The sequence below is a fragment of the Parathielavia appendiculata genome (genome assembly GCF_033297405.1).
Source record: "Parathielavia appendiculata strain CBS 731.68 unplaced genomic scaffold N657scaffold_14, whole genome shotgun sequence".
Taxonomy (NCBI): domain Eukaryota; kingdom Fungi; phylum Ascomycota; class Sordariomycetes; order Sordariales; family Chaetomiaceae; genus Parathielavia; species Parathielavia appendiculata.
In genome coordinates this window covers 173,264-197,299 of record NW_026944233.1, presented here as the reverse complement: position 1 = coordinate 197,299, position 24,036 = coordinate 173,264, and the positions used below count along the sequence as shown (strand labels likewise).

The window sequence follows — 24,036 nt, the reverse complement described above, 5'->3', positions numbered from 1 at the left end:
ATGCGCGCTCGTGTACGGGGTATCAGGGTTGAAATTTGCTCGTCTTTCTGTACCTTTCGAGGTTGGTTGTGAGATGATCTATAGGCAGCTCATCTGTAGTTTGTAATGCTCATGATCTGTCTGCTGCTTTCCATCGATGACAGCTTCCCATACATCTTTTCCCCGATCTTGGCATCATCCATTGGAGCTCTCGGTTCGGCTTACACCGGCCGGGAAACATGGATTGGAAGTATCTCAAAACAACGACCAGAACGCCCTTTCATATAAGACCTTACAGTGTGCATACCCACAAATTGGCCAGTCTGTGCAAGGACAACGCTAAGCGTGCTCTCGCCAATCACTCATTAAATCTACAGTACGATGCATCAATTCAGCGGTGCAGCCTACCTGTAACCCTGGCAGGCATTGCGCGTGAACACTACCCCCTCTGCAAAACAAGCTTCCCGCCCTGCTCTTCAATTGAGCCTATGAGCACATCGCTCCAATAAGTGACTTCCGCTGTTTTCGTCAAGTCGAAACAGGACTCACTCGATGGAGGCCTCAGTGTGGAGCCGCGCTGGACCTCCTTTGTTGCTGGTGGTGTTACTGAGAGCCGCCTAGGTGCTATACATTGGGGGGAGAGCACGAGCCACAAGTCATTGGAACAACATACACCTGCTCCTGCTGGTTCCGTGATGGGAACGCTTCGTTCCGTTGGTCAATCAAATGCATGAGCTTACTGGCTAGGCCCTCGGTCGTCAGGCAAACCCCATAGGCAGGGCAAACTCCCTCACTCTGGAGGTCTGGAGAGCACGAAAGCCCTTCCAGAAGAGAGAATGGTGAGCTAATTTATCTCGGTAATGACGCTTGTCGTAATGTAAAAACAGCTGCTAGGTGGCAGGGTAAGTTTCCAGTCATCTGTTTAGAATTGGCGCAACCACCTGGGATGAGGAGCCATAAAGGCGGCCATGACATGAGACAGATCAACAGCAAGATCACAGAAAGCACCACGAGCCAGAAAAGGTCAGAAGCACCCACTGTGATTTATCAGGATATCAACTCTTTCCACCCACCGCAAAACTCCATTCGCCCAAGCCAACCTGGAACCCAATCAAAGAAATCTCCCAAAGCCAACTCCTCTATGATGGCGACCAAGTATGCCGGCCAACCATCCAACTTTCCTTCCGGGCAAGGTATCCTCCTTCAGTCGTTGCCAAGCTGCGATGGAGTCAGCGTGCCGGACCGGACGAGACGAAAAAGCACGGCCTTGGGAGGAGGGGCGGGGGACGTGCCTTTATTGCAGGAGATGGCGATGCCTCTCGCCGCACAACTCGGCAGGCGGCGGCGACGATGCCAAACTCTGCTGGGCGAGACCAAAACTGTGGGCAAGTTCCCATGACGGGGGTGTGGCGTCATGGCTGCCGGCCGCGAGGGGCGATGGGGGACTACTCCGAGATGTAGTCGTCTTCTGTGGGGGAAATCCCAAGAGGTCAGCATCGTGGCATAAACAGTAGGCAGCTGCCGCTTCAACAGCAGCAGAAGCAGAGGCAGCGTGATAGTATCCAAAAATGGGTGTTGATGGCGCTCCGTGAGGCTGATGGTGAGCGTGGATGTGACCATGGTGGGCCGGGGCGTAAGCGACCGGGAGCTGGGCCGCGGTTGGCGGCAGCGAGACAGGAACAGGCCTCTCGCCGACGACGACGCAGTCGTCCCCGTCTCGGTCGTCTGACCGATGCAGACCGAAGCCCTGCCCCTGGCGCGGAGTAAACGCCTCTTCACCCTTGCTCACGTTGCCACCACCAGCACCCGCAACATGGCATGATGTAGCAGCCTTAGTTGACGAACCGTCATCCTCGCCCTTGACTTTGGTGTCCTCATCGGACTCCTCCTTCTTGACTCCGCGCTCCTTCTTGACAGCCTCACACTTTACGGTCGGGCTGTCATCTTCGTCGTCATCCTTCTTGGCGGCGGCGCGCTTGCGCTTCTTGGAAGTGGGCGTCTTTGGCTCGGTGTCATCACCATCATCGCCGTTGGCGCGCGAACCGGCGCCACGACGCGGGGTGTTGACGGAGATATCGTGGGCTTTCAGGAGACGCTCGTAGCGCTTGGCACTGTTGGGGTGAACGAATATTAGTCAAGTGCGCTGATGCTTAAGGCGATCGATGAGAAGACGAGGATTACTTACGCTGCGGCCTTGCTGACAATGCCGAGCTCACTGGCAACATTGTCGAAGTTGACCTGTGACAACGCGATCGCGAAGCCGATGGTCAGAATGAGTCGCTGCGAAAGAAGCAATCGATGAAATCGGTCATGAAGAGCCGATCAGAACTTACCTTGCCTGCGGCAGAGTGCTTGATGCAGCACAGCAGGAACTTAAACTGAGCTTCCGTGTCGATAGCAGGCATCTTTGCAAATTGTCTTGAAGAACTGTCTGTGTTGTGGAAAAGGAAGGACGTTAGTCGGATTGTTTCTGTCCTTAAAACAAGCGTGTGCTAACAGGTTAAGAGAGCGGCGAAAGAGAAATGCAGAAGAGTGCCAGATCAGAATCTGTTGGAAGGATAGTGTGCGCGATAGAGCGATCGGTGAGGGGAAAGGATGTGAAATACCTTGGCACGGTATCGGGCAAGATTGAGGTGTGTTTGAGGGTGTGGACTGGATGAAGGAATGTTTGGTTGGCTAGTTTGTGGTTGGATGAAGATAGAGGAGGGGGAGTGGGAGGAGAAAGACAAGGAAGAACAGAAGTCCACAGCCTTGGGCTCAATCCTGAAGACACAAACAGCTGGATACCGATCACTGAAACTCGAATCCTCCTCGACAAAATAGGTACAAAAGAGCCAGGTTCGAGAGGAGTGCATCCGACAGCAGGAGACGATAATGCTTACCTAGTTATTGTTTAGTTCGTGTTGGGATATTGGGTGTCTGAGCGAAGTCTGAAGTTCCGGTTAGAAGGACGAGGCGCGGGAATAATTCTGGTGGAAGAAGATGAAGGGCAGCTGGGTTTATTTGTGGACACATTTGGGACACGTCGGGTCTAGCAACCAGGCGACTGGGTCCAAAACAATCGTGACCCTCAAGATGTCTAGAATGGCGTCTTTGTCGCAGCTGGCACAAAGAGCATCCGGTTGCAAGAAGAGAAGCAGCCTGCTCACGTGCCTGAAGAGCTGAGGCTCCAAAGAGCAAGTGAGGCAGTCAACTCGGTTGGCTGGAGTGGCGAGGAAGAGAGGGAGAAGGAAATTGGAGCTGCCTGGTCTTGACTGGAAGATTTAAACAGCAGCACGCTCTTTTCGGTCCGAAGTCTCAAGTCCAGTTCTGGAAAGCACGCCAGTATTCTCTTCGCGGTTCACACGGTAATGGCCGTGGCCACGTGGACCTGGTTGTCCGATGTTGTGGGAGTTGGCAGTTTAGACGAAGTGTGTCTGATATATGGGACGGTACGCTCAGGTGTACTGGATAAAGTTGCAAACGGCTGCAGTTGTCTTGTTTACTCCACCAGCCTGGCCATCTCTGCGCTCAGTGTGAGTAGACTCACAAGTCTCTGCGCATTGTTATCAACCTTTCAGAAGTAAAATGTTCTTTCACATTTTGACCCAGGTAGTTTAGGTGTTTTGAAGTTTGTGCTTGGACCAAGGGGTGAAGAGTCCCTTTGCCATATCAATCAGTTCTGTTCCCTTGATCAAACGCGGACCAGCGTTGACTTCAACCGGTCATGGCAGATTGCTAGCAGACTGTCAACAATTCCCTTTTTGACCGAGAACCTGGAGTCTGTTTACGAGTTTTCCAGCGAGCAGACGGGCTCAGGGTTAGGGTACCCCTGAAGCCCCTGAGTGAATAAACAAAGGAGCAAGTCGCATGGTATGTATCTTTCAGTAGTGCTCTGTTTAACTTCCAACATAAAACTTGCTCCTACGTATGTATGTGAGTGGCTGTGGACATCGTGTGCTGGATGTATTGCCGAGTATCCCCCTAGGCTGTCCCCAGCCTTTACCTCTGGATATGGTGCCATGTTTGCAGTGGTGATTCGGCACAATGGGCAGTGACCGAGAGCCTGTCTAGGTTTACATATGAGATGGGAGACACCATCATACCAGGCACATTGTCGCCAGGCCGGCCAGCTTTCACTCCAGCCATGGCGGGTCTCCGGCTTGTGCCACCCTCCTCCATGACTTGACCCTACTGCCTCCGGCATTCCCGCATATTGCCGCCATCTGAACTTTTCGGAGTCATTATGGCATGAATAATCATTCAAAGTACCTCTCCCTTTGGCCCCTTCTAGATTTTTGCAAAGAAAAGCGGAGCCCTAGTCGCGAGACCTTCCGCCTGGTTCCGTCCTTCACCCTCCACCATTTATTGCCATAACCTTTCCTCTCCTCTCGCAGCTCTCCCCCCTCCTCCCTTCTTCTCTTTCTATTCACCGATTCCTTCAATCCTCCCACCACCACCATCACCACCAAGATCTTGCGCTCGGGAGTGTTCGCTGAGGGCAGCAACAGTAAGTTGAGTCTTATTCTCTTGATCATTTTGACCTCATCGTGAATCCGGTACACTCATTGCCATTGTCCTGGATTCTTGAAGGCAGAGGTTGACCGACCGATCTTCGTTTTCCTTCCCGACCCTAACTCGAACCATCGTGGCTGACAACGATTTTTACACAGTTCATCAGAATTACCAAGACGACTCCTCTCTCTTCTAGGTATGTAGATTAATGCTCTATACGGGCGGTCTTCGATCCTATGCCGTCATCCCTTCCAGTGCGGACGAGACCAGCCGGTTTACCTTCGCGCTGAGCTCAACTTCAAGCGCAAATCTCGACGCGATCAATCGACCATAGCTAACAAGGTTACAAGACAAAACGTCAAACATGGGTCGTCCGGCAAAGGCTGCTTCTTCCGGTGACAATACTGGCGACGGCGCCTCTTCAGGCGGTGCCCTCGCAGGCGGCGTCACCATCAACGGCATTGCTCCCACGGCTACCGAAATCAAGTTTATCTTTGCCATGGTCGCCAACCTGAAGAGCAAGCCTGATGTCGATTGGGACAACTTGCAGAATGCCCTCGGCCTGCAAACCAAAAAGAGTGAGTTTCTTCAAATTCTGTTTGTTTGATTGATTTTGGCTCGCTTGGGGGACTGCCTTCCCCAGGGACTTTATCAACCCGGATGCTCATCACGGTCGAGCACCTGCATTTTTGAGATGATCGTTCCCGATTCCTCGCAACAGTTTTGGTTCCCTTAGGTTGCCCTCGAAGGCTTCATCTTGATGTATTACCAGTGACGGTTGCCTGAAGAGAGTCGCAGAGCAAGCGTTTCATGTTGGCATCCGCTTCGGCTGGCATACAGCTCATAGCGTGGGTTCACTCTTTGCTCTTTGCAAGAGTATAAACCTTACGACAGGCGGGGGCCAATCTTGATTCTGCTTACCCTCAGTGGGCCTCTCAAGAGGCTCTCTTTCTCTATCTTCCCTCCTCACACTCATTCATCTGCTTGTCTTCTTTCTTTTCTTTTACTTGACACCAGTCCAGTTATTTACTCGCAAGGCTTTTGAGAACCACTCGCTAACCGTCCCGCTCAAAACTAGGCACCTACGAGCGCTGGCGTCTGTTTCGTATCAAGTTCGGTATCGCTCATACCGATGACGGCAACAACGGCGACGGTGCAGCTCCCGGTTCTGCTCGCAAGGCTGCCGGCGGCAAAAAATCTGCCACTGCTGGTAAGGACGACGGCGCCAAAGACGGCGACGAGGGGCTCCCCGAGGCTGCCGCCGGCTCGCCCTCTGTCCCGGTTACCCCCGCCAAGCGCGGTAGAAAGCCTCCCGGCACTGCTACTCCGCGCTCGGCGGCCGGTAGGAAGCGAGCTGCCTCTGTGGCGAGTCCTGCTGCTGGTGATGAAGAGGATGTGGAGATCGAATCTCCCGCCAAAAAGGCGAAGGGCAAAGGCAAGGCTGCCGCTGCCGCCAAAGTCGACAACCAGGAGAAGCAGGATGATGCCGCCGCCAAGGAGGACGAGGCGCCTTCCTCTCCCCTCTCGCCTCCCCCTGAGACTGCTGCGGGCACGAGCAACGAGATGGAGGGGTAGACCGCCTCATTCTTTGTGCCGATTTGAAGGGTTCTCCTCTGGCATCTGATTTAGTCGGCATGCCTGAGACTGGCTTGGGTCTCTTTTTCTTTGTTCTTGCGGCTTGCTCGGGACCCTGTCCCCACTCACCGGGCTCAGCTCTGGTCTGGTTGAAATCTTGGAGGACCATGACTTGGCTCGACTCAAGGTTGGAGACGGCACAGGGTTGGAATGAAGGGTTCGGAATTTCAAGGTCATTATTCGGGCACCCAGGTTGGCGTTCGGGAACGAGGCGCCTACAAGGGACCCACTCGTCTGAGGCCTCGGTCTTACGATAATTAGGGACAATCAAGGGATCTCCTAATCAAGTCAGCGGCTGCTCTGTGTCGCTGTAACTCGGTCTTCGGCCTGCTGTATTCATGTCGGTCAGCCACTTGACTAAGGACAAGCCATACATCCCTAATCACGACCACCCTCCTATTTGTCTTCGGGGCTGTCAACCACCGATTAAGTTGTGGAAAAGATGGCCGACAGTTTTATTAGACCATTACAAATAGGCTCTGGATGATGACTTCTGATCGTGCTTCTGGCTCAGCCAGAGTCGCTCGGTGTCTTCATTTCCAGTCTGCTCTGACTTCGCAGAGACAGCATGGACCCAGACGACGCGAACACTCTGTTGCTTTGTGGGCTACGCACTCAATCAAGGTCTCATTGAACTCTCAGATCTGGCTGTCTGATATATCTGTTATTCAATTGCGTTTCTACAACGATATTACTCGGCGAGATTTATCGGGGCAGGCTACATCTGATACAGTCCGAGTAAGCGAACTGATGGCCTCCATTCACTCCAGTCACGTTCAACCCCTGAACTGTGTATGATGGAGGACACAGGGTTGCTCGGCAACGCGGTCTTGGCATACTCTTGCAGCTTGCTTCAGTTCAAGCAGCCATTGACCAGGTCATTGTTGTTCACAACGAAAATGTGCGATTCAGATTTTCACAGTGAAAATTCGGAATGCCGAGCGCCCGTCTTTACTATGTGCAAGATTGGCGGGACACAGATAGGTACAGGATGATCGTCGGCTCCCATGCCTCCAGATGCTTTTGGTGCCAGGGCAGTGCTGAGTTAAGGTAGGTAGGAGTTCCATTTACGATCACACGATGATTGAGCAAGCGAGGCATACAATCCTATGTTGGTCTCTGTGTTTCAGGTCATCGGGTAGACGAAGAATAATTCTCCTCGAAAAGAATCCCCAAGATTTCGAGTCGTTTATGAGTTCTAGGGGGAGTTGGGATGGGTGTTGACGCTAAACCGGGCACACAAGATCGTCCAAACGTGAAGCGTTTTCAGTGTTCCCTGGCTAGAGGGCAAGGCCGTTGAAGTTAATCCACGGCACCATCACGACAATCATCCCCGAGTTAACACGAAACCATCTTGATGATCAGACGTCCCGTTAATCAGCCGCAACAAAAGCAACCAAGGCAGGCAAGCCCTAATCTAGAGTTGTGCGCGCGCGAGAGACCAGAGAAAGAGAAAGCCCCGAAACCAGCCCATGATAATGACAGCACGCAGCCCAGTAAACCCGAGAATGGAAAAGAGACTTTTTCCCCTAAACACCTCGAATGCCCCAGCAAGCGAATAAATCCCGAGACTAAAACCCGTTCTGACTCCTCCAAAGAGCAAAAGCGCGTTAGTCCCAAACCGGAATTCCAACGCATGCCGAATGCCTCCGATTGTGCCAGAGAAAAAAAGAAAGCTTTTCTTCCCCATCCATCGCTGCCATGCCCATCTTGCCCATGTCATATCACAAGCTGCGGTTCCAGCCTCCCAGTTCCCATGAACGCAGTACTGTGTTTGTCCGTCCTCTGCGAGAAGGTGTCGTGATGCCGTGCCGAATAAATGAGTGATGCTTGTCGAGCCGCGATGGTAACGTGACGCGACGTGAACTCAGGCGAGGGGGACCCCAATAAACGGGCCCGAGGAAAGCCGAAACGAGGAAAGGAAAATGAGTTCAAGTGTCGAAAGTCTCAGAAGACCGACCGGTGTTCTGCGTGAGATGGAAATAAACCGAATAACGTCCCCAAATCAGGCCGAAAAGGACGGGTGAAGCGAGCTAAGAGAGGAAAGGTGGAAGAGATGATGTGGGAAAAGAGACAGGTCGGAGAAACACGAATTCTCTCGGCCTTGTCTGATTTTCTGCCTCCCAACCTCCCGAGTTGAGACAGGCGGATTCCCTCTCAGATGATCAAAGAAAAGTATCGGAGTCGCCGACTCGCGAGCGAGTCGGTCATGAACTCAACCGGCGTAGGCAATGTTGGAGTCCCTGCAGGACAAGTCAGAACATGAAGCGGAAGCATATTGGCGGGGACGAAGATACTCACTTGCCAGAGTCCTCCTTTTTGACGGGCTCGTCCTTAAACTTCTTGGACGGCTTCATGTCTTCTTCGTCATCGCTCATGACGGCGACCGGCTTGCGCTTGGTACCGGAGCCAGGCTCCTTCTTGACACTGGAAGCGACGCTCTTCTTGCGGCCGCCTGAGGTTTTCGGGGTCGACGGGCCCGCAGCACCGTCGCCTCCGCCGTTCTTCTCCTCCTTGCGGCGGAGCTTTTGGAGGTGCTGACTGTGAGAAGGGAGAGAAATCGTTAGCCCATCTTATTTCTTTTCATATAATGCGGGAAATTGAAGGTCAAGTAGAATAAATGCAACGCAAGGCAAGTCAGTACGTGATCGCTTTGACAGTGCAAGTGTAGCCGAAGCCGTGCATGCGAGCCATGATACCGCGCAGCTGCTCCTGCGTCGGGTGGAGTTCCTGCATCATGGCCGTAAGCAGGTCATGATCAGCATGAAGATCCCAGGTCATTCGCTCAGCCATCTTGACTGATGGCTCGCTTCCTGGTTGGCTGGTGGTGATGGTGGTTTGTGTAGTAGGCGTGGGCAATGAAAGTGAGTGCGAAAGTCGCGAAGAGAAATGTGGAATAGCGAAGGTACAGGAATCGGGTTGAGGGGGGATTTACATCGCAGCGCTGGCCGTATATTCGTAGCCCTTTTTGCGTACTTCGGACAGGATCTTTTCCCATTCACCGGGCTGAGGCGGCGATACCGCCATTATAGCCTGGAGCAGCGCCAGGTGCGCATCGTGGTCCCAAATCGTCGGTTGCTTGGACATATTTGCTGTGGGCGTGTATATGTCTCGGTGAAGGGGGAAGCAAATGCAGAGGGTGAGGATGGTCGACGAGTGGTGGATGGGAGATTGGAAGTTTTTGGGGGAATGGGTGTTGCGAGAAGGAAAATAGAGGCAGACCAGCACGGGACTGAAACTGGCAGCAGCCAGCATGCAGCTGGCCAGGATCTCGTCCCATGTCTTCTGGAACGTACACTAAAGCCCCTTCAGTGAAGGTGTAGCCCTTGCGGTGGAGAGATGCGACAATAGCAGTCCAGTTTCCTCCAGTAGGCTTCATGTGCTCAATCAGGGCGAGCAGCACATCCTCGTGCGTTTCTGCATCCCAGTTCTGGAGAACGCGTTGCCCAGGCATGGTGGGTGCGTGATGACGGTAACGATTGTCCTCTGTCAAGGTTTTGTTGATGGACAGAAGAAGTGACGGTGAAGAACTGCAGCTTCCATGGACGTCGTGGAGGAGAGTGAAAGTGAGGTTGGTAGGGTGTTAAAAAGAGGAGGAAGGGGTGAAAGCAACTGAAAGAAAGAGCTGCAACATCAGCCCAAGGTCACCCCAAACACTCGCTGAGATGACATCGCAGAATGATTCTGCCCAGAACTTTCTGGGCCACGGTCTCTAGACAGGTGAACGTACCGAATGGCATTCCAGCCCATGTCATGCCCTCTGGCTCGCATGTGCGCAACAATCTCAGCCTGCTGCTCCTTGCCAATGGGAGGATGTGCCTGAATGATGGCCTCAAACAGGTCATCCCTAATGTCTTCCCACCTCGGCATTCTGGGGATTGTGGCAGCGATATTATGAGTGCGAGAATGGGCTGGAAATTGTGCTGTGGTCCCTGATGATGGACTACGTCGTTGGTTGACTCGGTGATGAGTTGGCTTGGAATTTGCTGGAGAGTTGGAGAAGGAAAAACCGCAGCAAAGCTCAAAGAAGGCCGCCACAAGAAATTCTCACGAAACCCAACAGCGGGCTCTCGTCCCAACAATGCCGCCGTTCACTGCCCAGCGCTTGCGACTTGAGGAAGTCAACAGATAGGGTTGTGATGCGCAGCACCGAGACTGACGAACGGTCTAATGGTGAGAAAGAAGAGAAGGCAAAACAGGGAGCAGGGATGAGAAAAAAAAGATCAAAGCAGGTTTCGCTTGCGGGATATGCGTGTAACAGGTCTCTCAGAAAAGGGGTACTAAGGTAAGGCAAGAGTCGCCGTCCACTTACCACATAGCCTCCCGCGTGAATTCAAAACCACGATCCCTCATCTCGCCCATGATCTCATCCTGATGCTTGCTCATATTGGTTTCGCCATCGTTGGGAATTACGTTGACAAGAACGCCAATGAGTGCCTTGTGAGTGTTCTCGTTCCACTTGGTATTGACGGGCTTGTCGTCGGAATTGCCGTTCTGGTGGACATGGTGATGGTTATAGCGTTGTGTGTACGCGAGAAGTGGCTGTCTTATTCAGTGTGTTGTTGTTGGTGGTTGATGGGTGCGTTGGCTCTCCTCGCAAGGTTTGTGGGGTGTGTGTGAAAGGAACGATGGAGAAAGAGAAGACGTGAAAGATTTAAATATGAACACCAAGCGGTCAACCCGGGCCTCAACGAGGGCTAGTCTTGTGGAACCTCACGGAACACGCGGGCTCAGCGTTGGCAGGGCGAATGTTGACGGCAGTAACAGTAGACACACTCCAAAGGAATGGAGATAGCACAATTGGTTGAGCACATGGCAATCTGGTTGATAAAGTACAGATGTAAGCACATTGCACCCAAGGTATATCAATGGACGGCAACTCACAACGACCGAGGGCAGCAATTGTGCAGCTAAACGAACAGGCATCTAGGCAATGAATCGACATTGACCTGACTGAGGATAGACAGACCTGCCAAAATTCCGAGACGACTCCTAAAGAACACCTTGTCCATGAAAGAACCATCGTACATCGGCTGAAAATGATGCGCCGGACCTAGATTCGACTGCACGACAAGGAACGCCGCCCGTCAATTCCCGGTCCTCCTGGCGAGGAAAATGCCTTGTCGTTTTCAATTACCTGGCCAGAGATTGCCGGGCTGAAGAAGAGTGGAACGAAAACTAAGCATCCCCATATGTGTATCTGGTATGGGTGTCAGCGTTGGGGTACCATGAACGATGGATACACTGTGGGGGCAAAAACTCACTCAGATGTGTATTCGCCTGGTGTTGTCGGGTTGTTGTGGCCAGCAAGGACATTGAGCACTGCCTCGTCCTCGAGGGTGGGCTCTTGACTGTCGTCCAGCCTCTGGCGCTTTGCCGCGTGCTCCTCCTCCGGCTCTTCTTCCAGGTTCGGATCAACGGCGAGCTCCTCGGGGCTTGTCATATGTGCCTGGGCCATTTGTGCCTGGGGAGCAATTGCTTGGCTGGCCTGTGGCGGTGGTGGTTGAGGCTGGCCTTGAGCGACCGCAAGTCCCTGCGGAGCGGGTTCAAGTGGCATGCCAGGGGTACCCGGTATACCCGGAACTGTAGAAAGGGGTGCAGTAGGAGCACTGGGCATCCGACCCACACCTGGGTATTGAGGATGGATAGCTACTCCATGAGGCACGCCGGCAGTCTGCCCGACCCCGGGCACAAGGGGTGAAGGAGCTCCGGAAGTACCAGACGTGACATCGGCAGGCGAAACGCCGGCAGACTGAGCTCCAACAGACTGAGCTTCGGCGGGCTGAGTCCCAGAAACGGGCGCTGAGCCGGGCGCGGTCGCGGCAGCGGGCTGTTTCCTGGGCCGTCCTCTACCAGGGCCAGGCCGTCGAGTGATGGGGTTCACAGCGGGATCGATCTTCCTCGAATTGTCGCCGGCGACGTTGTTTTCGGCCTTGTTTTGGGCTCTACGGAGGCCCTGGAAGTGTTGGCTGTTCATGGGTTAGATAGCGTAATCTTGTGAACAAGGGCGTTTGGTCGATGATGAGGGTAGATGATATCACTTGAATATTCAACGGATCTCAACGGCAAGCAAAGAGATGCAATTGATGCAGCATGTTTGAGGGGAAGCAATACCACGCAGCTTCCTTAACAGATCGACAGCCGAATACAACGACGATGGCTATTGATGGAAAGGCCTTCAAACTTGAAGCTGGCGACACGAAGCAAACAACACTCACCGGCATCCTTCATTGGTGAAGCCGTAGCCCAGAGAGCGCATGTGGTTGCCTATCGTGGTCCATTCTGAGCCGCTGATGACGCCAATGTTCTTGACTGACAAGATGGTGAAGAAGAGGTCCTTGTCGGCCCGGTCGTTCCAGTTCTTGTTCATGGCTGCAGGGCTGCAACGGCGAATGTCGCCAGCTAATAATGGGCGGCCCTCGGAGTGGATATGACTCGACAACTTGGAAATTGCTAAGGTTTGCTAAGGAGAGATGGATGGGCAGCGGGGGGAGGCGAGGTGCTCAAACAGCTCACCAGCGGCCTGATCATTCAGCGGGTGTCGAATCTCGCGAAAGGGTTGGCTGCTGTGGGGCCAGAGTGGGGTTGGAGATCCAATCAAATGGTTCAAATGAAGCGGCAGGGCTTGCTGCCTCAGGATCACAAGTTTGGCGCCCTCGCATCCACACCGTCCCTTCTGAAATGAGCCGTCAGATGATTTCGCGCCAATATCGCGACAGCAGACCCACAGTGATAAATGATTACGACACGCTGTTTGCCTCGTTTTCTCTTGGTCACCAACCTCCTCCATTCAGGCAGTGCTCTGCCATCAGTACAACCCACCACTGTACACATCACAGATCAGGCACAATGATGCCCCTCAAGCTACCTTAATCAATTTTCTGTCTCTTTGACATGCCTGCAAACGATGGTTTGCACTAAACAAAAAAGTGCCATTCTTTTGAGTTGTTTTTCTGCTCCTGCGCTGGCTACGGATAGCAAGCAATAAGTAGTCGAGACAAGGTCATGTCCCTTGTCAAGCTTGGAAGGATGGTTCCGCACTGACCCCAGAGAGTGCTGTCACAAGGCAGCCAAAGGGTGATGGCAAGTGCCACGGATAAGCATCTTCTCAGGACTTTGACCTCGACTGATTCAAATGGGCCAGTCATGCCCCATCCTGTCGGATAACGAAGCGTGCTTGTAACTACCGCCGTCAGTGTACCAGCCCCTCGGCGGTCTGGATGGAAGAATTCTCAGACAGTGCAAGCCAACGTCGAGGCCGACAAACGGCACAAGCTCCCTGTCTATCCGTTTGCGACCCAAGGCGAAAACTCCTAAGCGACATTCAAGTGACTCATTCGTGTGGCCGGAGGTCTGCTTGACTCGAATAGCTCTGCCTTCACTGCTCGGTTGTCCGGCCAGAGAGCCCCTTTGTTTGCTCTCAGCTGCATCATTCAGGTGATGAAAAGCTAAGAGGATCGAGCCTCGATGGGGTAATTTGCAATTCACCACAGCTTGCAATCGCTCTCCTGCACCTCTGGATGGTGATTGTCGCTGTCCTCGGCAGGGAACAGGGATCTGCATGCCTTAGGTTGGAAGAAACCACTTTACGCGGAAGTGCCGCGGTGGCGCGTCGCCCAGTCGCTCCAGCTTCCCTCCATCACCATTTTTCAGTGCGACGATCTGCTTTCTTTTGTTGAGTGCCCCCACCCGACGATAATGGCCAGGCAACCATCCCCATTTCCGTGGTAGCGATTCACAAGAGCCCTCGTTTGGGATGGATTTAAACAAGGGGGATAAATAGACGAGAAAGGAACAACTTCGCTTTTGGGCGCTTTCACGCTGCAGCTTCAGCTCCGCATGCGCCTTTCTCCTCATTGGGCAATGGCTCGCTTTCTACTGAGCTAAAGCATCCAAGGAAGAGGCCATCTTGTTTGACTGGGAACAAATGGCCGATAAGGTACAGCTGCTGATTGCCTCCATCCCGCCCTGCTTCTGAAGCCAAGCGAACTCCGTCCAGACAACGGGATCTTTCTCCCCGCTCCGCTTCCCTCCCACTCCAAAGCAGAGCCTCGTCATCACCAAGCCTGAAAGCATCCTTTTTATGGTGAAACAGACATATATTCCGACAGTCTCACCACCCATTTCCGTGACTCACTTCTCCACACTCGAGCCGTGGGTTTCGGCTGCAGTGATCCTGGCCACGCCTCCTCGCTCGTAGCGGTCAAGCCTGCTGTTCAGCTTCTTATTGATCTGCTGGGACCGCATCACCCCCAGATATTCCTCTTCTTTCCTGTTCTTGGTTGTGTCAGCCGGCCCTCGACGGCTCCGCCCCTTTTCCTCCCTCAATCAGATTGCGGCCAGGCCACCAACACCGCCAACATGTCGAACAACGACAATGTGATGGCTCGCTTTCTGTTCGCAATTCTGCAGCAGAAATGCCTGAAGGATGTAAGTTACTGAAAGTGTTGGTTGGGATGGAAAGCGGGGCACTAAAGGCTTGTTTCGACCAGATCGACTGGAACAAGGTGGCCCACGACCCGATTCTGGCTCAGCCCATCACCAACGGACATGCTGCCCGCATGCGATACTCGCGGTTCAAGGCAGCCATGCTCGGCACGGAGCCGCAGCGCCGGAACCGCACTAATCCCAGCAACAGCAAGTCGCGCGTGTCCAAGAATAAGAAGGGCGACAGTCCCATGCCCAAGAAGGAGGAAGAAGAAAAAAGCAGTGGCAGTGGGATTGGCAACATCAAGACCGAGAAGCCGACCGGTACCACCTCCACGACCATCAAGTCCGAGCGAAGCGATGCCCAACAACCCCAACCCCCTGCATCCATGACAGGCCCAGCAACAACGATGAAGACAGAGCCTGGTCTCGTCCATCCCTACAGCCAACACCAACGCCATCCTTCAATCTTTTCCACCGCCTCTCCCCGTATCAAGCAAGAGCGGCTCCCTACCACCGCCGCGAACACGATCGCCAACACCACACCCCCCATGCCCGAGCCCAGACCTTTCGGCCTCGTCACTACCATGCCCACCACAACAGCCTCCGCGTCCTCGGTCCCTTACTTAGACAGCCAGCATCGAATGCAGATGCGTTTCCCCACGCCGTGCAGCGACTCAGACGGTGTGCCCAGCATGAATGGCTTTCTCCCGCTCAGCCCAGTTCCCTCCACGGCTGACCTCCTCCACCAGCATTCACAGCACCATCAGCTCGTCGGCGCCGGATCCCCGCCCCTCTCCACCACGGCCTCGACTTCCTCCCCGTACGACTTCACCCACTGTGACTCGTCCCCCACGCCCTGGCATTCACAGCCTCATCCCCAGCAGCACCACCAGCATCACCACTCAGTTGTACATGCGCTCGGTCATGCTCACCACAGCCAGCCAGCCATATACTCGGCCTCCCCGTCCTCCGCTTCCGCTTCCGCGTTCGGCCTCGGCCTCAACCTTGATCTCGGGGGTGACAACAACAGCAGCAGCAATAATATTCATCATATCATGAACACATTCTGTGGCGAGCACCATCATTATCACCATCAGGGTCACGGGTTTGACGAGGAGGGGCATCTCGAGCTTGACACGCTCGGGCTCAACGTCGGCGGGGCCTCTGCTGGTGCTGGCGCCGGGGGCGGCATGAGCTTGTTTCGGGAGAGGGAGTTGGAGATGGAGATGGCTACTGCTGCTGCTGCTGTTACCGGTCAGCAGAGAGTTGGCGGCGGTGGTGGCGATGGTAATGCCGCGGGAGGGCAGGTCAAGGCGGAGTGGGAGGAGGGGTTGAGATTTGAGATTTGATGTCTAATGTTCTATGTCTGATGGAGTTTGTTGCTGCTGGCTACCACGTATTGGTCACGATTGGGAGAAGGGTTTGCAAAATGGACTGATTTAGATGATGGATGGGAGGGACTGACTTGTTACCTAGTTTTACGGGTCTGCTTGAGCTGTTGCTGGCACAGGAGTCTCTTGAGAGATGGCACTGATATGTCCCAACATTGTTGTACTCCAATACCCCGCGAGGTATCTCAGGTTGTTGATGGCATAAGACGGCATGACTTGGCTCGAGGGTTGTAAAATGGGATGAAGATCTTGAGAATGTGGTAATATCCCCACCTCACTCTTTGCTCCCCGTGGATGATGTCGTGTTTTGATCTCTCCTAAGCACTGTTGCTGCCTCTATCAAGTGTTCCATCAAGCCTTTCGACGCCAGTAGACTTCTGTCGGTGAATCTTCCTTGATCTCATGGATACGCCTACGTTCCTTATGAAACAGTGTGAAGGTATTATATACACTCAGCTCGTAACTCAATGCCGCCTTAATGAAGAAGGCGTGTCATCATCCACCGCTAATGGAAGCACTCTTCAGAAAGCTGACATCATCTCATCTCAGCCTATGTATCAAAATCGAGGCGCCTCAGACAACCTATACAAGCAACGCTATGCAAGAAGTACTGAGTCCTGGTAACTGCTGCTGTTTGTGATATGAACGACGCTGTTGTATCAGCGATGCGTACAGTCCTATCCTGCTCTGACACCCACAAGCACTCTGCACCACCGGGGTGAACGTCTTGGAATAGCCTGACCGGTTCAAGGCTATCATGGGACAGTGAATAAACACTTATTCTCACCGGTGGCTGAATGATAAGACATATACACAAAAGCACTAACCCCGGTGAGAGCAGTTGTTCTCTCCTCCACATCCACAAAGTTCTGGGTCTCCCGCTTTATTACTTTATTCCCACTTTCACTTCCTTCCAGCAGGACATGATCGCTTCCCACCATAACTCTGCAACCGCCTGAACCTGCAATTCGCAACACAATCCTGTTGTTGCTTCAACTCGAGACCAAGCAGAAAAAGACCGTAAGTTCAAGTTGGTCTTCAATGTTTCCATGATTTCAACCCAGACCTGGCCTCTCCGACTTGTTTTCGCTCTTTGTTAAGTTGGCCGGACGCGATTCTCAACTTTCTATTCTTGCATTCCACTTCAGACAGGTTGTGTTCCTCCGTTCGATGACGCGTAACTCCAAAGCGGCGGACTAATCCTAAGAAACAGAAGTGAAGAGGTATCGCTTCCGCTCTCTGTCGCGTTCTGTCGTCTGACCCTGCTGTTTTTTCCGCTGCCCTCTCGCTCAAGTGAGCCGCATCTAGTTCCAAATCTTCTCCGTTCTTACTGTGCTGTTTGCATTTTGCGATTCTTGAAACATATTGCTGACGATATCGCCCTTCAACAGGCCTTCACAACAGTCGGTGATTTCCATCGACGGTAGACTCTCGCAGCATAGCCTGAGCGACAACAACAAGACAACAAGAAAGATGCCTCCCAAGACTGCAAAGGCAGCTCCCGCCGGCGACGCCGGAGATGGTCGCAAGCAACCCACTGCCCAAGAGGCTTACTTGTTCTACACAATCATCAAGAACATGAAGGGCAAACCCGAAATTGACTGGGCCGCAGTCGCTGTCGACGCCGGGTTCAAAAATGCTGAGACAGCCAAGGTTAGTTTCTGCCTTTCTCCCATTCGAATTGATCCCGCTTCCACCAATCGTCCAAATCGCCATCGCAAAGTCCATCCCCAGAGTTGAGACCTTCCTGCACAGATCTTCTTTGTCTCTAGAGTGCGCTTCTAGATGACTTGACGGCTAACATATCTCTCCCCAAGGTCCGCTACGGACAAATCAAGCGCAAACTCGGCCTGGACAACTGGAACGCCGGAAAAGCGAAGGACGCTAAGGACGAGGACGCCGGCGACGATGGCGCGCCAGAGACCCCCGCGGCCGCGCGCATCAAGAAGGCCGCAGCAACCCCTTCCACCGGCGGCACCGGTGCTGGCGTCAAGAAGCGCGCGAACACCGGCAAGCGTGCCACCAACTCGACCCCCGGCGGCCGCTCCCGCAAGGCTAAGTCCCAGGCTCTCATCAAGATGGAAGTGGGCATGGACCAAGACCTGAACCTCGAGGAAGATGAGGACGTGCTGGCTATTGAATCGCCCACCAAAAAATCTGGCAGCCGCATCAAAAACGAGTTCGGGGCGGTCGGCCACCATCTCAACGTCAACAACGAATTCGACACCTTCCCTGCCACCCTGCCCGACGCCGTCCTCGAGCGTCAGGCTATTCTCGTCTACGTCAACGGCACTTGGACCACGTCTCCCGTGCCCATCGAGGTCCACGCCCAGTGGCTCGCCCGACTGCCGGCGCATATCCAGACCCGCTTCTACACTCAGGCCTCCGGCGCCAACATGTCTCAGCCCGCCGACAACGGCAACGGCAATGGCTTTCTCGCCAATGATGATAACGACAACAACCCTAATATCGATGCGGCCGCCCTCCAAGCCCAGTTGCTCAACGAGCACTTTGGCGGCCCCAACATGCTGAGCAGCATGGGTATGTCGATGTGCATGGCTGGCGTCGAGGTCGGCAACTACGTTAGTGCCTCGGCTACCGGCGTCGGCCAAGGCCACGGCAACGGCGACGACAATGGCAATCGCAACAACGGCAACCAAGCCGTGGCTGCGGCAGAAGTCGACCTGCACTCGATTCCCATGCACCCGGGCTACATGGCGCAGATGGAGCGCGAAGCGCGCGAGCAGGAGGCACGGGACCATGCCATGCTGTTTGGCAACGGGAGCGGGTTCTGCTAAGCCAGCCTGAGCCATGCTCGAGGTATAACTTACTGCCAGAGCAGTTGCGTCTTGCTGGGATCTGTTTTGCATCTTCTCGTCAGGGATTAACGACCAGGACGGGCTCTATGTTTCCCGACTGAGAGATGGTTTACCTTTCTTTATCGATGCACCTGAGGCAGAGCTGGGAGGAACTCGAGCCCATCACGACCGGTTGGGTCGGAGGTGACCTCGACACGTACTTACCTCACTGCTTCGTCTATCTTCCCATTTTGATTCGGTAATATTATTCCCCATTTCGTATCTCTCGTTGTTTTTTTGCGTCTCTTTCATCGACGCCTGCGACTTGGGATGCACGCTTGGGTCTAGGGACATCTTAACTCTGGGTCTGGTCTGGCATATGACATGACATGGCACGGCGTTGCATAAGATGGCGTGGACATGGCCTTGGGCGGATCCGTGCTTCTTGGGATGGTACCTAGGCGGCATACACCTGGCGGACTTCGGTGTTGATGGGAAAGGATCACAGGTAAATAGCCACTCACGGATTTCACTGACGAAACAAATCACCGAGCTTTCGTGGGCGTTGTGATTTGACAATTATGGTGTTTATTTGTCTCGGATTGTGACATCCGAGTCTCTTCATCCATGCAATCCGCTCCCGAAGGCCCGGTGGCCCTTAACGAGGGGGTAAGCGCCTCACTTCCCTCATACATACAGGAAGCGCCGGAGCGTCCGAGATGAACTGGACAGTATACACATACACCAGCCATGCGTTCCTTCCACTTCCTCTCCATCCGAGAGCGAGAGAACCCTCCTCCATCTCTCTCAACCGAGTAGATCAAAATCAACACAAAAACGGCAGCAAGGCCCTACTTCCATCGGACCACCTTGCCGCAGGTATCACTAGGTAAAACAACCAGCCAAGACATAAACAGAGAAAATCGAAAAGCAGACCGCCTGTCGCCGGCTAAACGACTGGGCAAGCATCCCAACAAGAGCCGCAAACAAGAGACAGAAACCTTGTACAGAGCCATGCACAATAGACAACAAGTCTTTTGCCAACAAACCGCCTGCACCCCGGCCCGACCCAACCGCAACCCAAGCCAGCCAACTCCAGTCCCAAAGAGGATTCCATTATCGCCTGAACCCCTAAAAGCCCCTGAGAGTAAACTACCTGACAGCAACCAGCCAACCAGGTCCGTTCCGCGCCAACCTTCCCACCAACATGCCGGAAATGTGCAGAGTTAGATCCTGCGGAAGACAAACAAATAAAAGGAATGTGATAAGGAAAACAGAAAAAGAAAGAGGTATCGTCCGCCATTCCGATCGTTATCCGCGTCCCCTCGGCACAGAGAACCATGGAAATCAAGCAAATAAAACACTTGGAGGAGAGACCGTCCGGTACAGGTCATTCGTCTGGCCGCCTTTGTTTGCTAGTCAGTTGGCCTCCCGGGTCCGAGTTTCTTCCATGTGCTGCGGAGATGCATAGCATAGCACGAACAGGAAAGATGCTGCCAAATAGTACAGTTGTGGGGAAGTGAGAGAGGTATGGTGATATGCATCGTGATGTGATATTCCGCGGCGCACTTTTTAGTATGTTGCAAAGTGGCCATTTCTGTTGGACTGGCCGTGGGGAGTGAGGCCGTGTAGGTAGAGTATGCGAGCGTTCGTGGTTCGGATGGCGGAGTAACTTGAATGTCGTATGAGGTCGGGTTTCAGTGCCGGGACCCGTTGAGCGGCGGTCGGGGTTTATCTCTCTCTCGATCCCTCTCGCGGTCCCTATCCCTATCCTTGTCCTTGTCCCTGTCCCTGTCGCGGTGACGGTCGCGGTCGTGGTCCCGCTCCCGCTTCCGGTCTTGGTCCCTGTCTCCTTTGACTGTGACCTCGGGGGTCCATCGCACACCTTCCCTCTCCGCCCACCTCTTCATGACCGTCAGCACGGCCACAACCGCGTCATCCACCGACGTCCACGGCCCAACAAGCGTTCTCATCTGCCGGTCCTCGACCTCCCCGTACGCGGCATTCGCCTCCGCCCACATGCCCACCCTGCTCCGATTCAACTTGCACCACTTGACAAAGCTACCCGCCGCGGCGGCGGGATCCAGCGTCGCAAAGGTGTTGGTGATATGCTCCAGACACAGCACGTTCATCTGCACAGCGAGGGCCCGGAGTGCCTTGTTCCCCTGGACCTGGACCCGGTTCCTCAGTTCCGTCAGGTGCGGCAGCAGCGACTCCCACGTCGAAACATCGCACACCTTGCGCTCGAGCATGCGAGCCTGGTTGGCCGAGCCAAAGGCCATCATGTAGGCGAGAAGCATTTCAAAGTGAAGAGCTGTGACGCGGCGCTCGTCGGCGACCGACAGTTTGGCGCCGCCGTCTCGGCAGATTTTGTCGCGGACGTGCTTGAGCTTGGTGCCCAGCCGCACGTTTTCGGCGTGCCTCTCCTTGAAAGACTCAACTTGGGCGAGCGCCTTTGGGTCGAGCGGCTCCGAGCGGGTCGGCGGCCGGTCTGACGTGCTCGGGGTGAGACCCGTCAAGGCGGCGGGGGTATTGCCTTGCGTCTGGCTCTGGCTCGACGCTACCCGCGACATTGCAGTGGCGGCGTGCTTAAGCGGCGTTGTTGGCCGCGGAGGCTTGGCTGTGATGGCCTCCGCAGTTGGCTTTGGCCGCTTGGTAGCGGCGGGTTCCTGAGGCACGTCGTCTGCCGGCCGCGGCCGCTTCTTGGCAGCCGGCGGAGGGGCGGCTTCCACGCTCGTTGATCGCTCCTTCTTAAGTGCATCCTTGGCTGACTTTGATGGGAGGCTCAAGAGCTCTTTGACCCTCTTCACGTTTGCCTTGTTTTTGATCTTGAGAGGGACTATCAGAGACTTCCGCTCCGGTTTCTCCTCTTCCTCCTCTGCCAGGCGTACAGGCGGCGCGGCCACGATTGTTTTCCTCGCGCCTCCTGAGGAGTCAGAGGACTGGTCGGGCGTCTGGCTCGAAACGCCTTTGGAAGCTGTTGATTTTCGGTTTTGAGCGGACAGGATCTCCTCAATGACTGGCGGCAGCGTGGGAGAGAGCAGCCTGGGTATAGAGAGCAGCTTCTTAGGCTTGTCCTTCTCCGGCTTCAATGTCTTCTCTGTTGACTTTTTCTTGGGCGTGGCTTCTTTCTCTGCCTTGGCCTCGAAGATAGACGGGTGAAGGGGTGATAAGAGTTGCGGCAAGGCAGCTTTCGCTAAGGGTTCGGATTTCCGCGGCGTCGAAGTCCCGCTGTCTGAACGAGGCCTCGATCCATTGACCTGAATGGTCGATCTGGGCGATGCCGTGTTTTCTCGTTCTTTGTCCGAAGGGGCAGGCAGTCCGTTGACAGTGGGATGTAAGAAGGCGGTACTAGTGCCCTTTGGACGCTTCTCTGTCGTCCGTTCCTGTCCCCGCGATGCCTCTGGCTTGCGTTGCCGTGGCTGATCTGTCTCCACGGGCCCAGCGTCGGCTTTGACTCGTTTCTGTGGAAGCGGGCTGTTGTCCTTATTTGCGGCGCGCTTGCGGCTTTCGGCCTCCGGCTGTGGGTTTGTCTGAAAAGTCTTACTTCTGCTGGGTCCGTCAGAAATCTGCGATGCATACCACCACCTGGGCGTTGCTCCACATACCTCTCGCCGTTAATATCCACCCTTGGCTTCTCTAACCGCGCATCCGTCCTCTTACTGTCCTCCCTTGACGGGGCCGGCTTCGCATGGACTATGCCGTTTGGCTTCGCCTCCACCTTCGCTGCCGTCCCGTTCTCCACGGGAGACGCCGACTTCTTCCTGTTCTGATAGTCCGAAAGAGACAGTTTCTTCTTACCCTCGCTCTTGGCGAGTACCTTGGTCGACATTGGTGGCGGCAACTCGTCCGAAATGTCAAAGGCGGCGCGTGTTGTGAGAATGCCTCGCTGCCCAGCAGAAAGGTATGTCATGTATTGCAAAGGCCCACTTCTGCCAGTGAACCACCATGTGTCCGGGTTCGGGAATCGGCGGTCAAAAGACAATGAAAGATGGTGTGGGTTGTCCGGAAGGATGCGCTGAGCCTCGTTGTGTGCAATTTTCGCCGCTCCATCCATCGTTTCTTTCATTGCTCGGACATCGGAGTGGCCAAAGAGAGAGTCGTGTCGCACGGGTTGGCGGGGTATGCGCTTGAAGACGGCTGCCCGGCAACGTATACTGACGACGCGGAATGAGGCTTTATCAGGTCGTGGATATCGACGGAAAACACGCGCTCAGAACTGGTCTGTCCTCGGCTGAAGAGTCGCGGCGCAAGTTGGTAGGTCGTGAAATCGCGGATCAGGATCGTTCAGGTGTATGGGGAACAGCGCGCAGCTTTTCTCTGCAAGGCCGCGCAGTTAGCATTTGGTGCGGAAAATACAGGAACCAGCACGCGATTGCTAGGCGACCAAAGCGTCACATGCTCCGACAGAGGTTGACAGCCCAATTGAACTCAGACGCAAGTCGACAGTGTCAAACTCCTCCAGCGGACCACGTACCCAGACTAGGCGCTTGTCGCACACAACAACCTTCCTCCCCCGGCCGCGCTCGACAGCCGAAGACAAAGGGGCGGTAGCGCTTTGCAGCCCGGCTTCTCGCAGTGTAAAGAAACCTGCCCGTCTTCTTCAGCTCGGCTTATCCCAACCTCCTTGCAGCGACCTTATCTTCGCGGGTGAGACACGGGCGCATCTCTCGGGGCTGCAGGCCGTGTGCCGTTGAGTGATGCCCGCGAATGATGGCCGGGGAAAAATGTCACCAGGAAGCTGTGACAGCAAGTAATGTGATCAAGTGCCAAGTCCGGCTGCGGTGTGCCGCACCGAATTGCTTCTTGGGATCAAAAGGCTCAGTGGCTCGGAGGTGGTGATGTGACAGGGTTGGGAGTGGTGTGGGCGCAGAGAGCCGAGGGTGGGATTCCGGGAGGCCAACAGTGGAGAGCGACAGGGTGGATGAGCTTGGTTTTGCTCGGGCCTCCGGGGCGGAGGGGGCCCACAGCGTGACCCACGGGCCACGGCGGTGGGAGATAATCCATGCATGGACTACCGTAGGTACGGACGGGGAGTCCAGGGCCACTCTATCCAACTCGCACTTTTCAGCACTTACTAATCATCACCCCAATTTAGGTAAGGTAGGTAAGAGCACAAATCTCTTATTAGGTATAACGTTATGACAGATTAGATTTTGGGACCCTTGTTCAGAACCACTTTAATGAACACTGCCGCGTTCTCGCTATCGTTCAAGACAATGGCAGAATCCTACCTCTTGCTCTTGTCTCCGTCACAACCGTGACGCTTTTTAGAGTCATTTGCATGCAGCGATATTGAGCTATGGCAG

The 24,036-nt window shown here is 54.4% G+C and overlaps 10 protein-coding genes across 10 annotated transcripts; 4 read left to right on the top strand and 6 right to left on the bottom strand.

The window, feature by feature from the left end:
* Nucleotides 1–1,307: 1,307 nt before the first annotated feature.
* On the bottom strand, nt 1,308–2,407 carry N657DRAFT_648597 (uncharacterized protein). Its single transcript, XM_062793548.1, has 4 exons — nt 2,313–2,407; nt 2,165–2,217; nt 1,825–2,090; nt 1,308–1,444 (listed from the first exon to the last, which is right to left on the bottom strand). Exons 1-4 carry the CDS (start codon nt 2,382–2,384, stop codon nt 1,425–1,427), a joined length of 411 nt encoding a protein of 136 aa, XP_062644579.1. The 5' UTR covers nt 2,385–2,407; the 3' UTR covers nt 1,308–1,424.
* Nucleotides 2,408–4,837: 2,430 nt separating this feature from the next.
* N657DRAFT_700799 (uncharacterized protein) lies at nt 4,838–6,161 on the top strand (the record flags this gene model as incomplete). Its single annotated transcript, XM_062797348.1, has 2 exons — nt 4,838–5,051; nt 5,552–6,161. 2 exons carry the CDS (start codon nt 4,838–4,840, stop codon nt 6,046–6,048), a joined length of 711 nt encoding a protein of 236 aa, XP_062644578.1. The 3' UTR covers nt 6,049–6,161.
* A 1,159-nt stretch (nt 6,162–7,320) lies between these two features.
* Nucleotides 7,321–8,168, top strand: N657DRAFT_141025 (uncharacterized protein). Its single transcript, XM_062785935.1, has one exon. The coding sequence runs from the start codon at nt 7,466–7,468 to the stop codon at nt 7,910–7,912; it is 447 nt and encodes a 148-aa protein (XP_062644577.1). The 5' UTR covers nt 7,321–7,465; the 3' UTR covers nt 7,913–8,168.
* Nucleotides 8,169–8,323: 155 nt separating this feature from the next.
* Nucleotides 8,324–8,901, bottom strand: N657DRAFT_683291 (uncharacterized protein; the record flags this gene model as incomplete). Its single annotated transcript, XM_062796560.1, has 3 exons — nt 8,324–8,351; nt 8,410–8,649; nt 8,753–8,901. 3 exons carry the CDS (start codon nt 8,899–8,901, stop codon nt 8,324–8,326), a joined length of 417 nt encoding a protein of 138 aa, XP_062644576.1.
* A 502-nt stretch (nt 8,902–9,403) lies between these two features.
* On the bottom strand, nt 9,404–9,978 carry N657DRAFT_550697 (uncharacterized protein; the record flags this gene model as incomplete). The annotated part of the gene is made up of 2 exons (XM_062787896.1): nt 9,404–9,592; nt 9,835–9,978. Coding segments are annotated over 2 exons (333 nt in total), but the record flags the coding sequence as incomplete, so codon positions are not given.
* A 666-nt stretch (nt 9,979–10,644) lies between these two features.
* On the bottom strand, nt 10,645–11,249 carry N657DRAFT_140950 (uncharacterized protein). Its single transcript, XM_062785934.1, has one exon. It carries the CDS (start codon nt 11,129–11,131, stop codon nt 10,796–10,798), a length of 336 nt encoding a protein of 111 aa, XP_062644574.1. The 5' UTR covers nt 11,132–11,249; the 3' UTR covers nt 10,645–10,795.
* On the bottom strand, nt 10,859–12,659 carry N657DRAFT_140917 (uncharacterized protein). The gene is made up of 4 exons (XM_062785933.1): nt 12,327–12,659; nt 11,373–12,077; nt 10,993–11,308; nt 10,859–10,928 (listed from the first exon to the last, which is right to left on the bottom strand). The coding sequence occupies exons 1-3, from the start codon at nt 12,476–12,478 to the stop codon at nt 11,287–11,289; spliced, it is 879 nt and encodes a 292-aa protein (XP_062644573.1). The 5' UTR covers nt 12,479–12,659; the 3' UTR covers nt 10,859–10,928; nt 10,993–11,286.
* A 1,810-nt stretch (nt 12,660–14,469) lies between these two features.
* On the top strand, nt 14,470–15,887 carry N657DRAFT_683288 (uncharacterized protein; the record flags this gene model as incomplete). Its single annotated transcript, XM_062796559.1, has 2 exons — nt 14,470–14,538; nt 14,601–15,887. 2 exons carry the CDS (start codon nt 14,470–14,472, stop codon nt 15,885–15,887), a joined length of 1,356 nt encoding a protein of 451 aa, XP_062644572.1.
* Nucleotides 15,888–17,402: 1,515 nt separating this feature from the next.
* Nucleotides 17,403–18,727, top strand: N657DRAFT_683287 (uncharacterized protein; the record flags this gene model as incomplete). The annotated part of the gene is made up of 2 exons (XM_062796558.1): nt 17,403–17,582; nt 17,747–18,727. 2 exons carry the CDS (start codon nt 17,403–17,405, stop codon nt 18,725–18,727), a joined length of 1,161 nt encoding a protein of 386 aa, XP_062644571.1.
* Nucleotides 18,728–20,424: 1,697 nt separating this feature from the next.
* Nucleotides 20,425–22,784, bottom strand: N657DRAFT_579148 (uncharacterized protein; the record flags this gene model as incomplete). Its single annotated transcript, XM_062789362.1, has 2 exons — nt 20,425–22,279; nt 22,336–22,784. 2 exons carry the CDS (start codon nt 22,782–22,784, stop codon nt 20,425–20,427), a joined length of 2,304 nt encoding a protein of 767 aa, XP_062644570.1.
* Between the last annotated feature and the right edge of the window lie 1,252 nt (nt 22,785–24,036).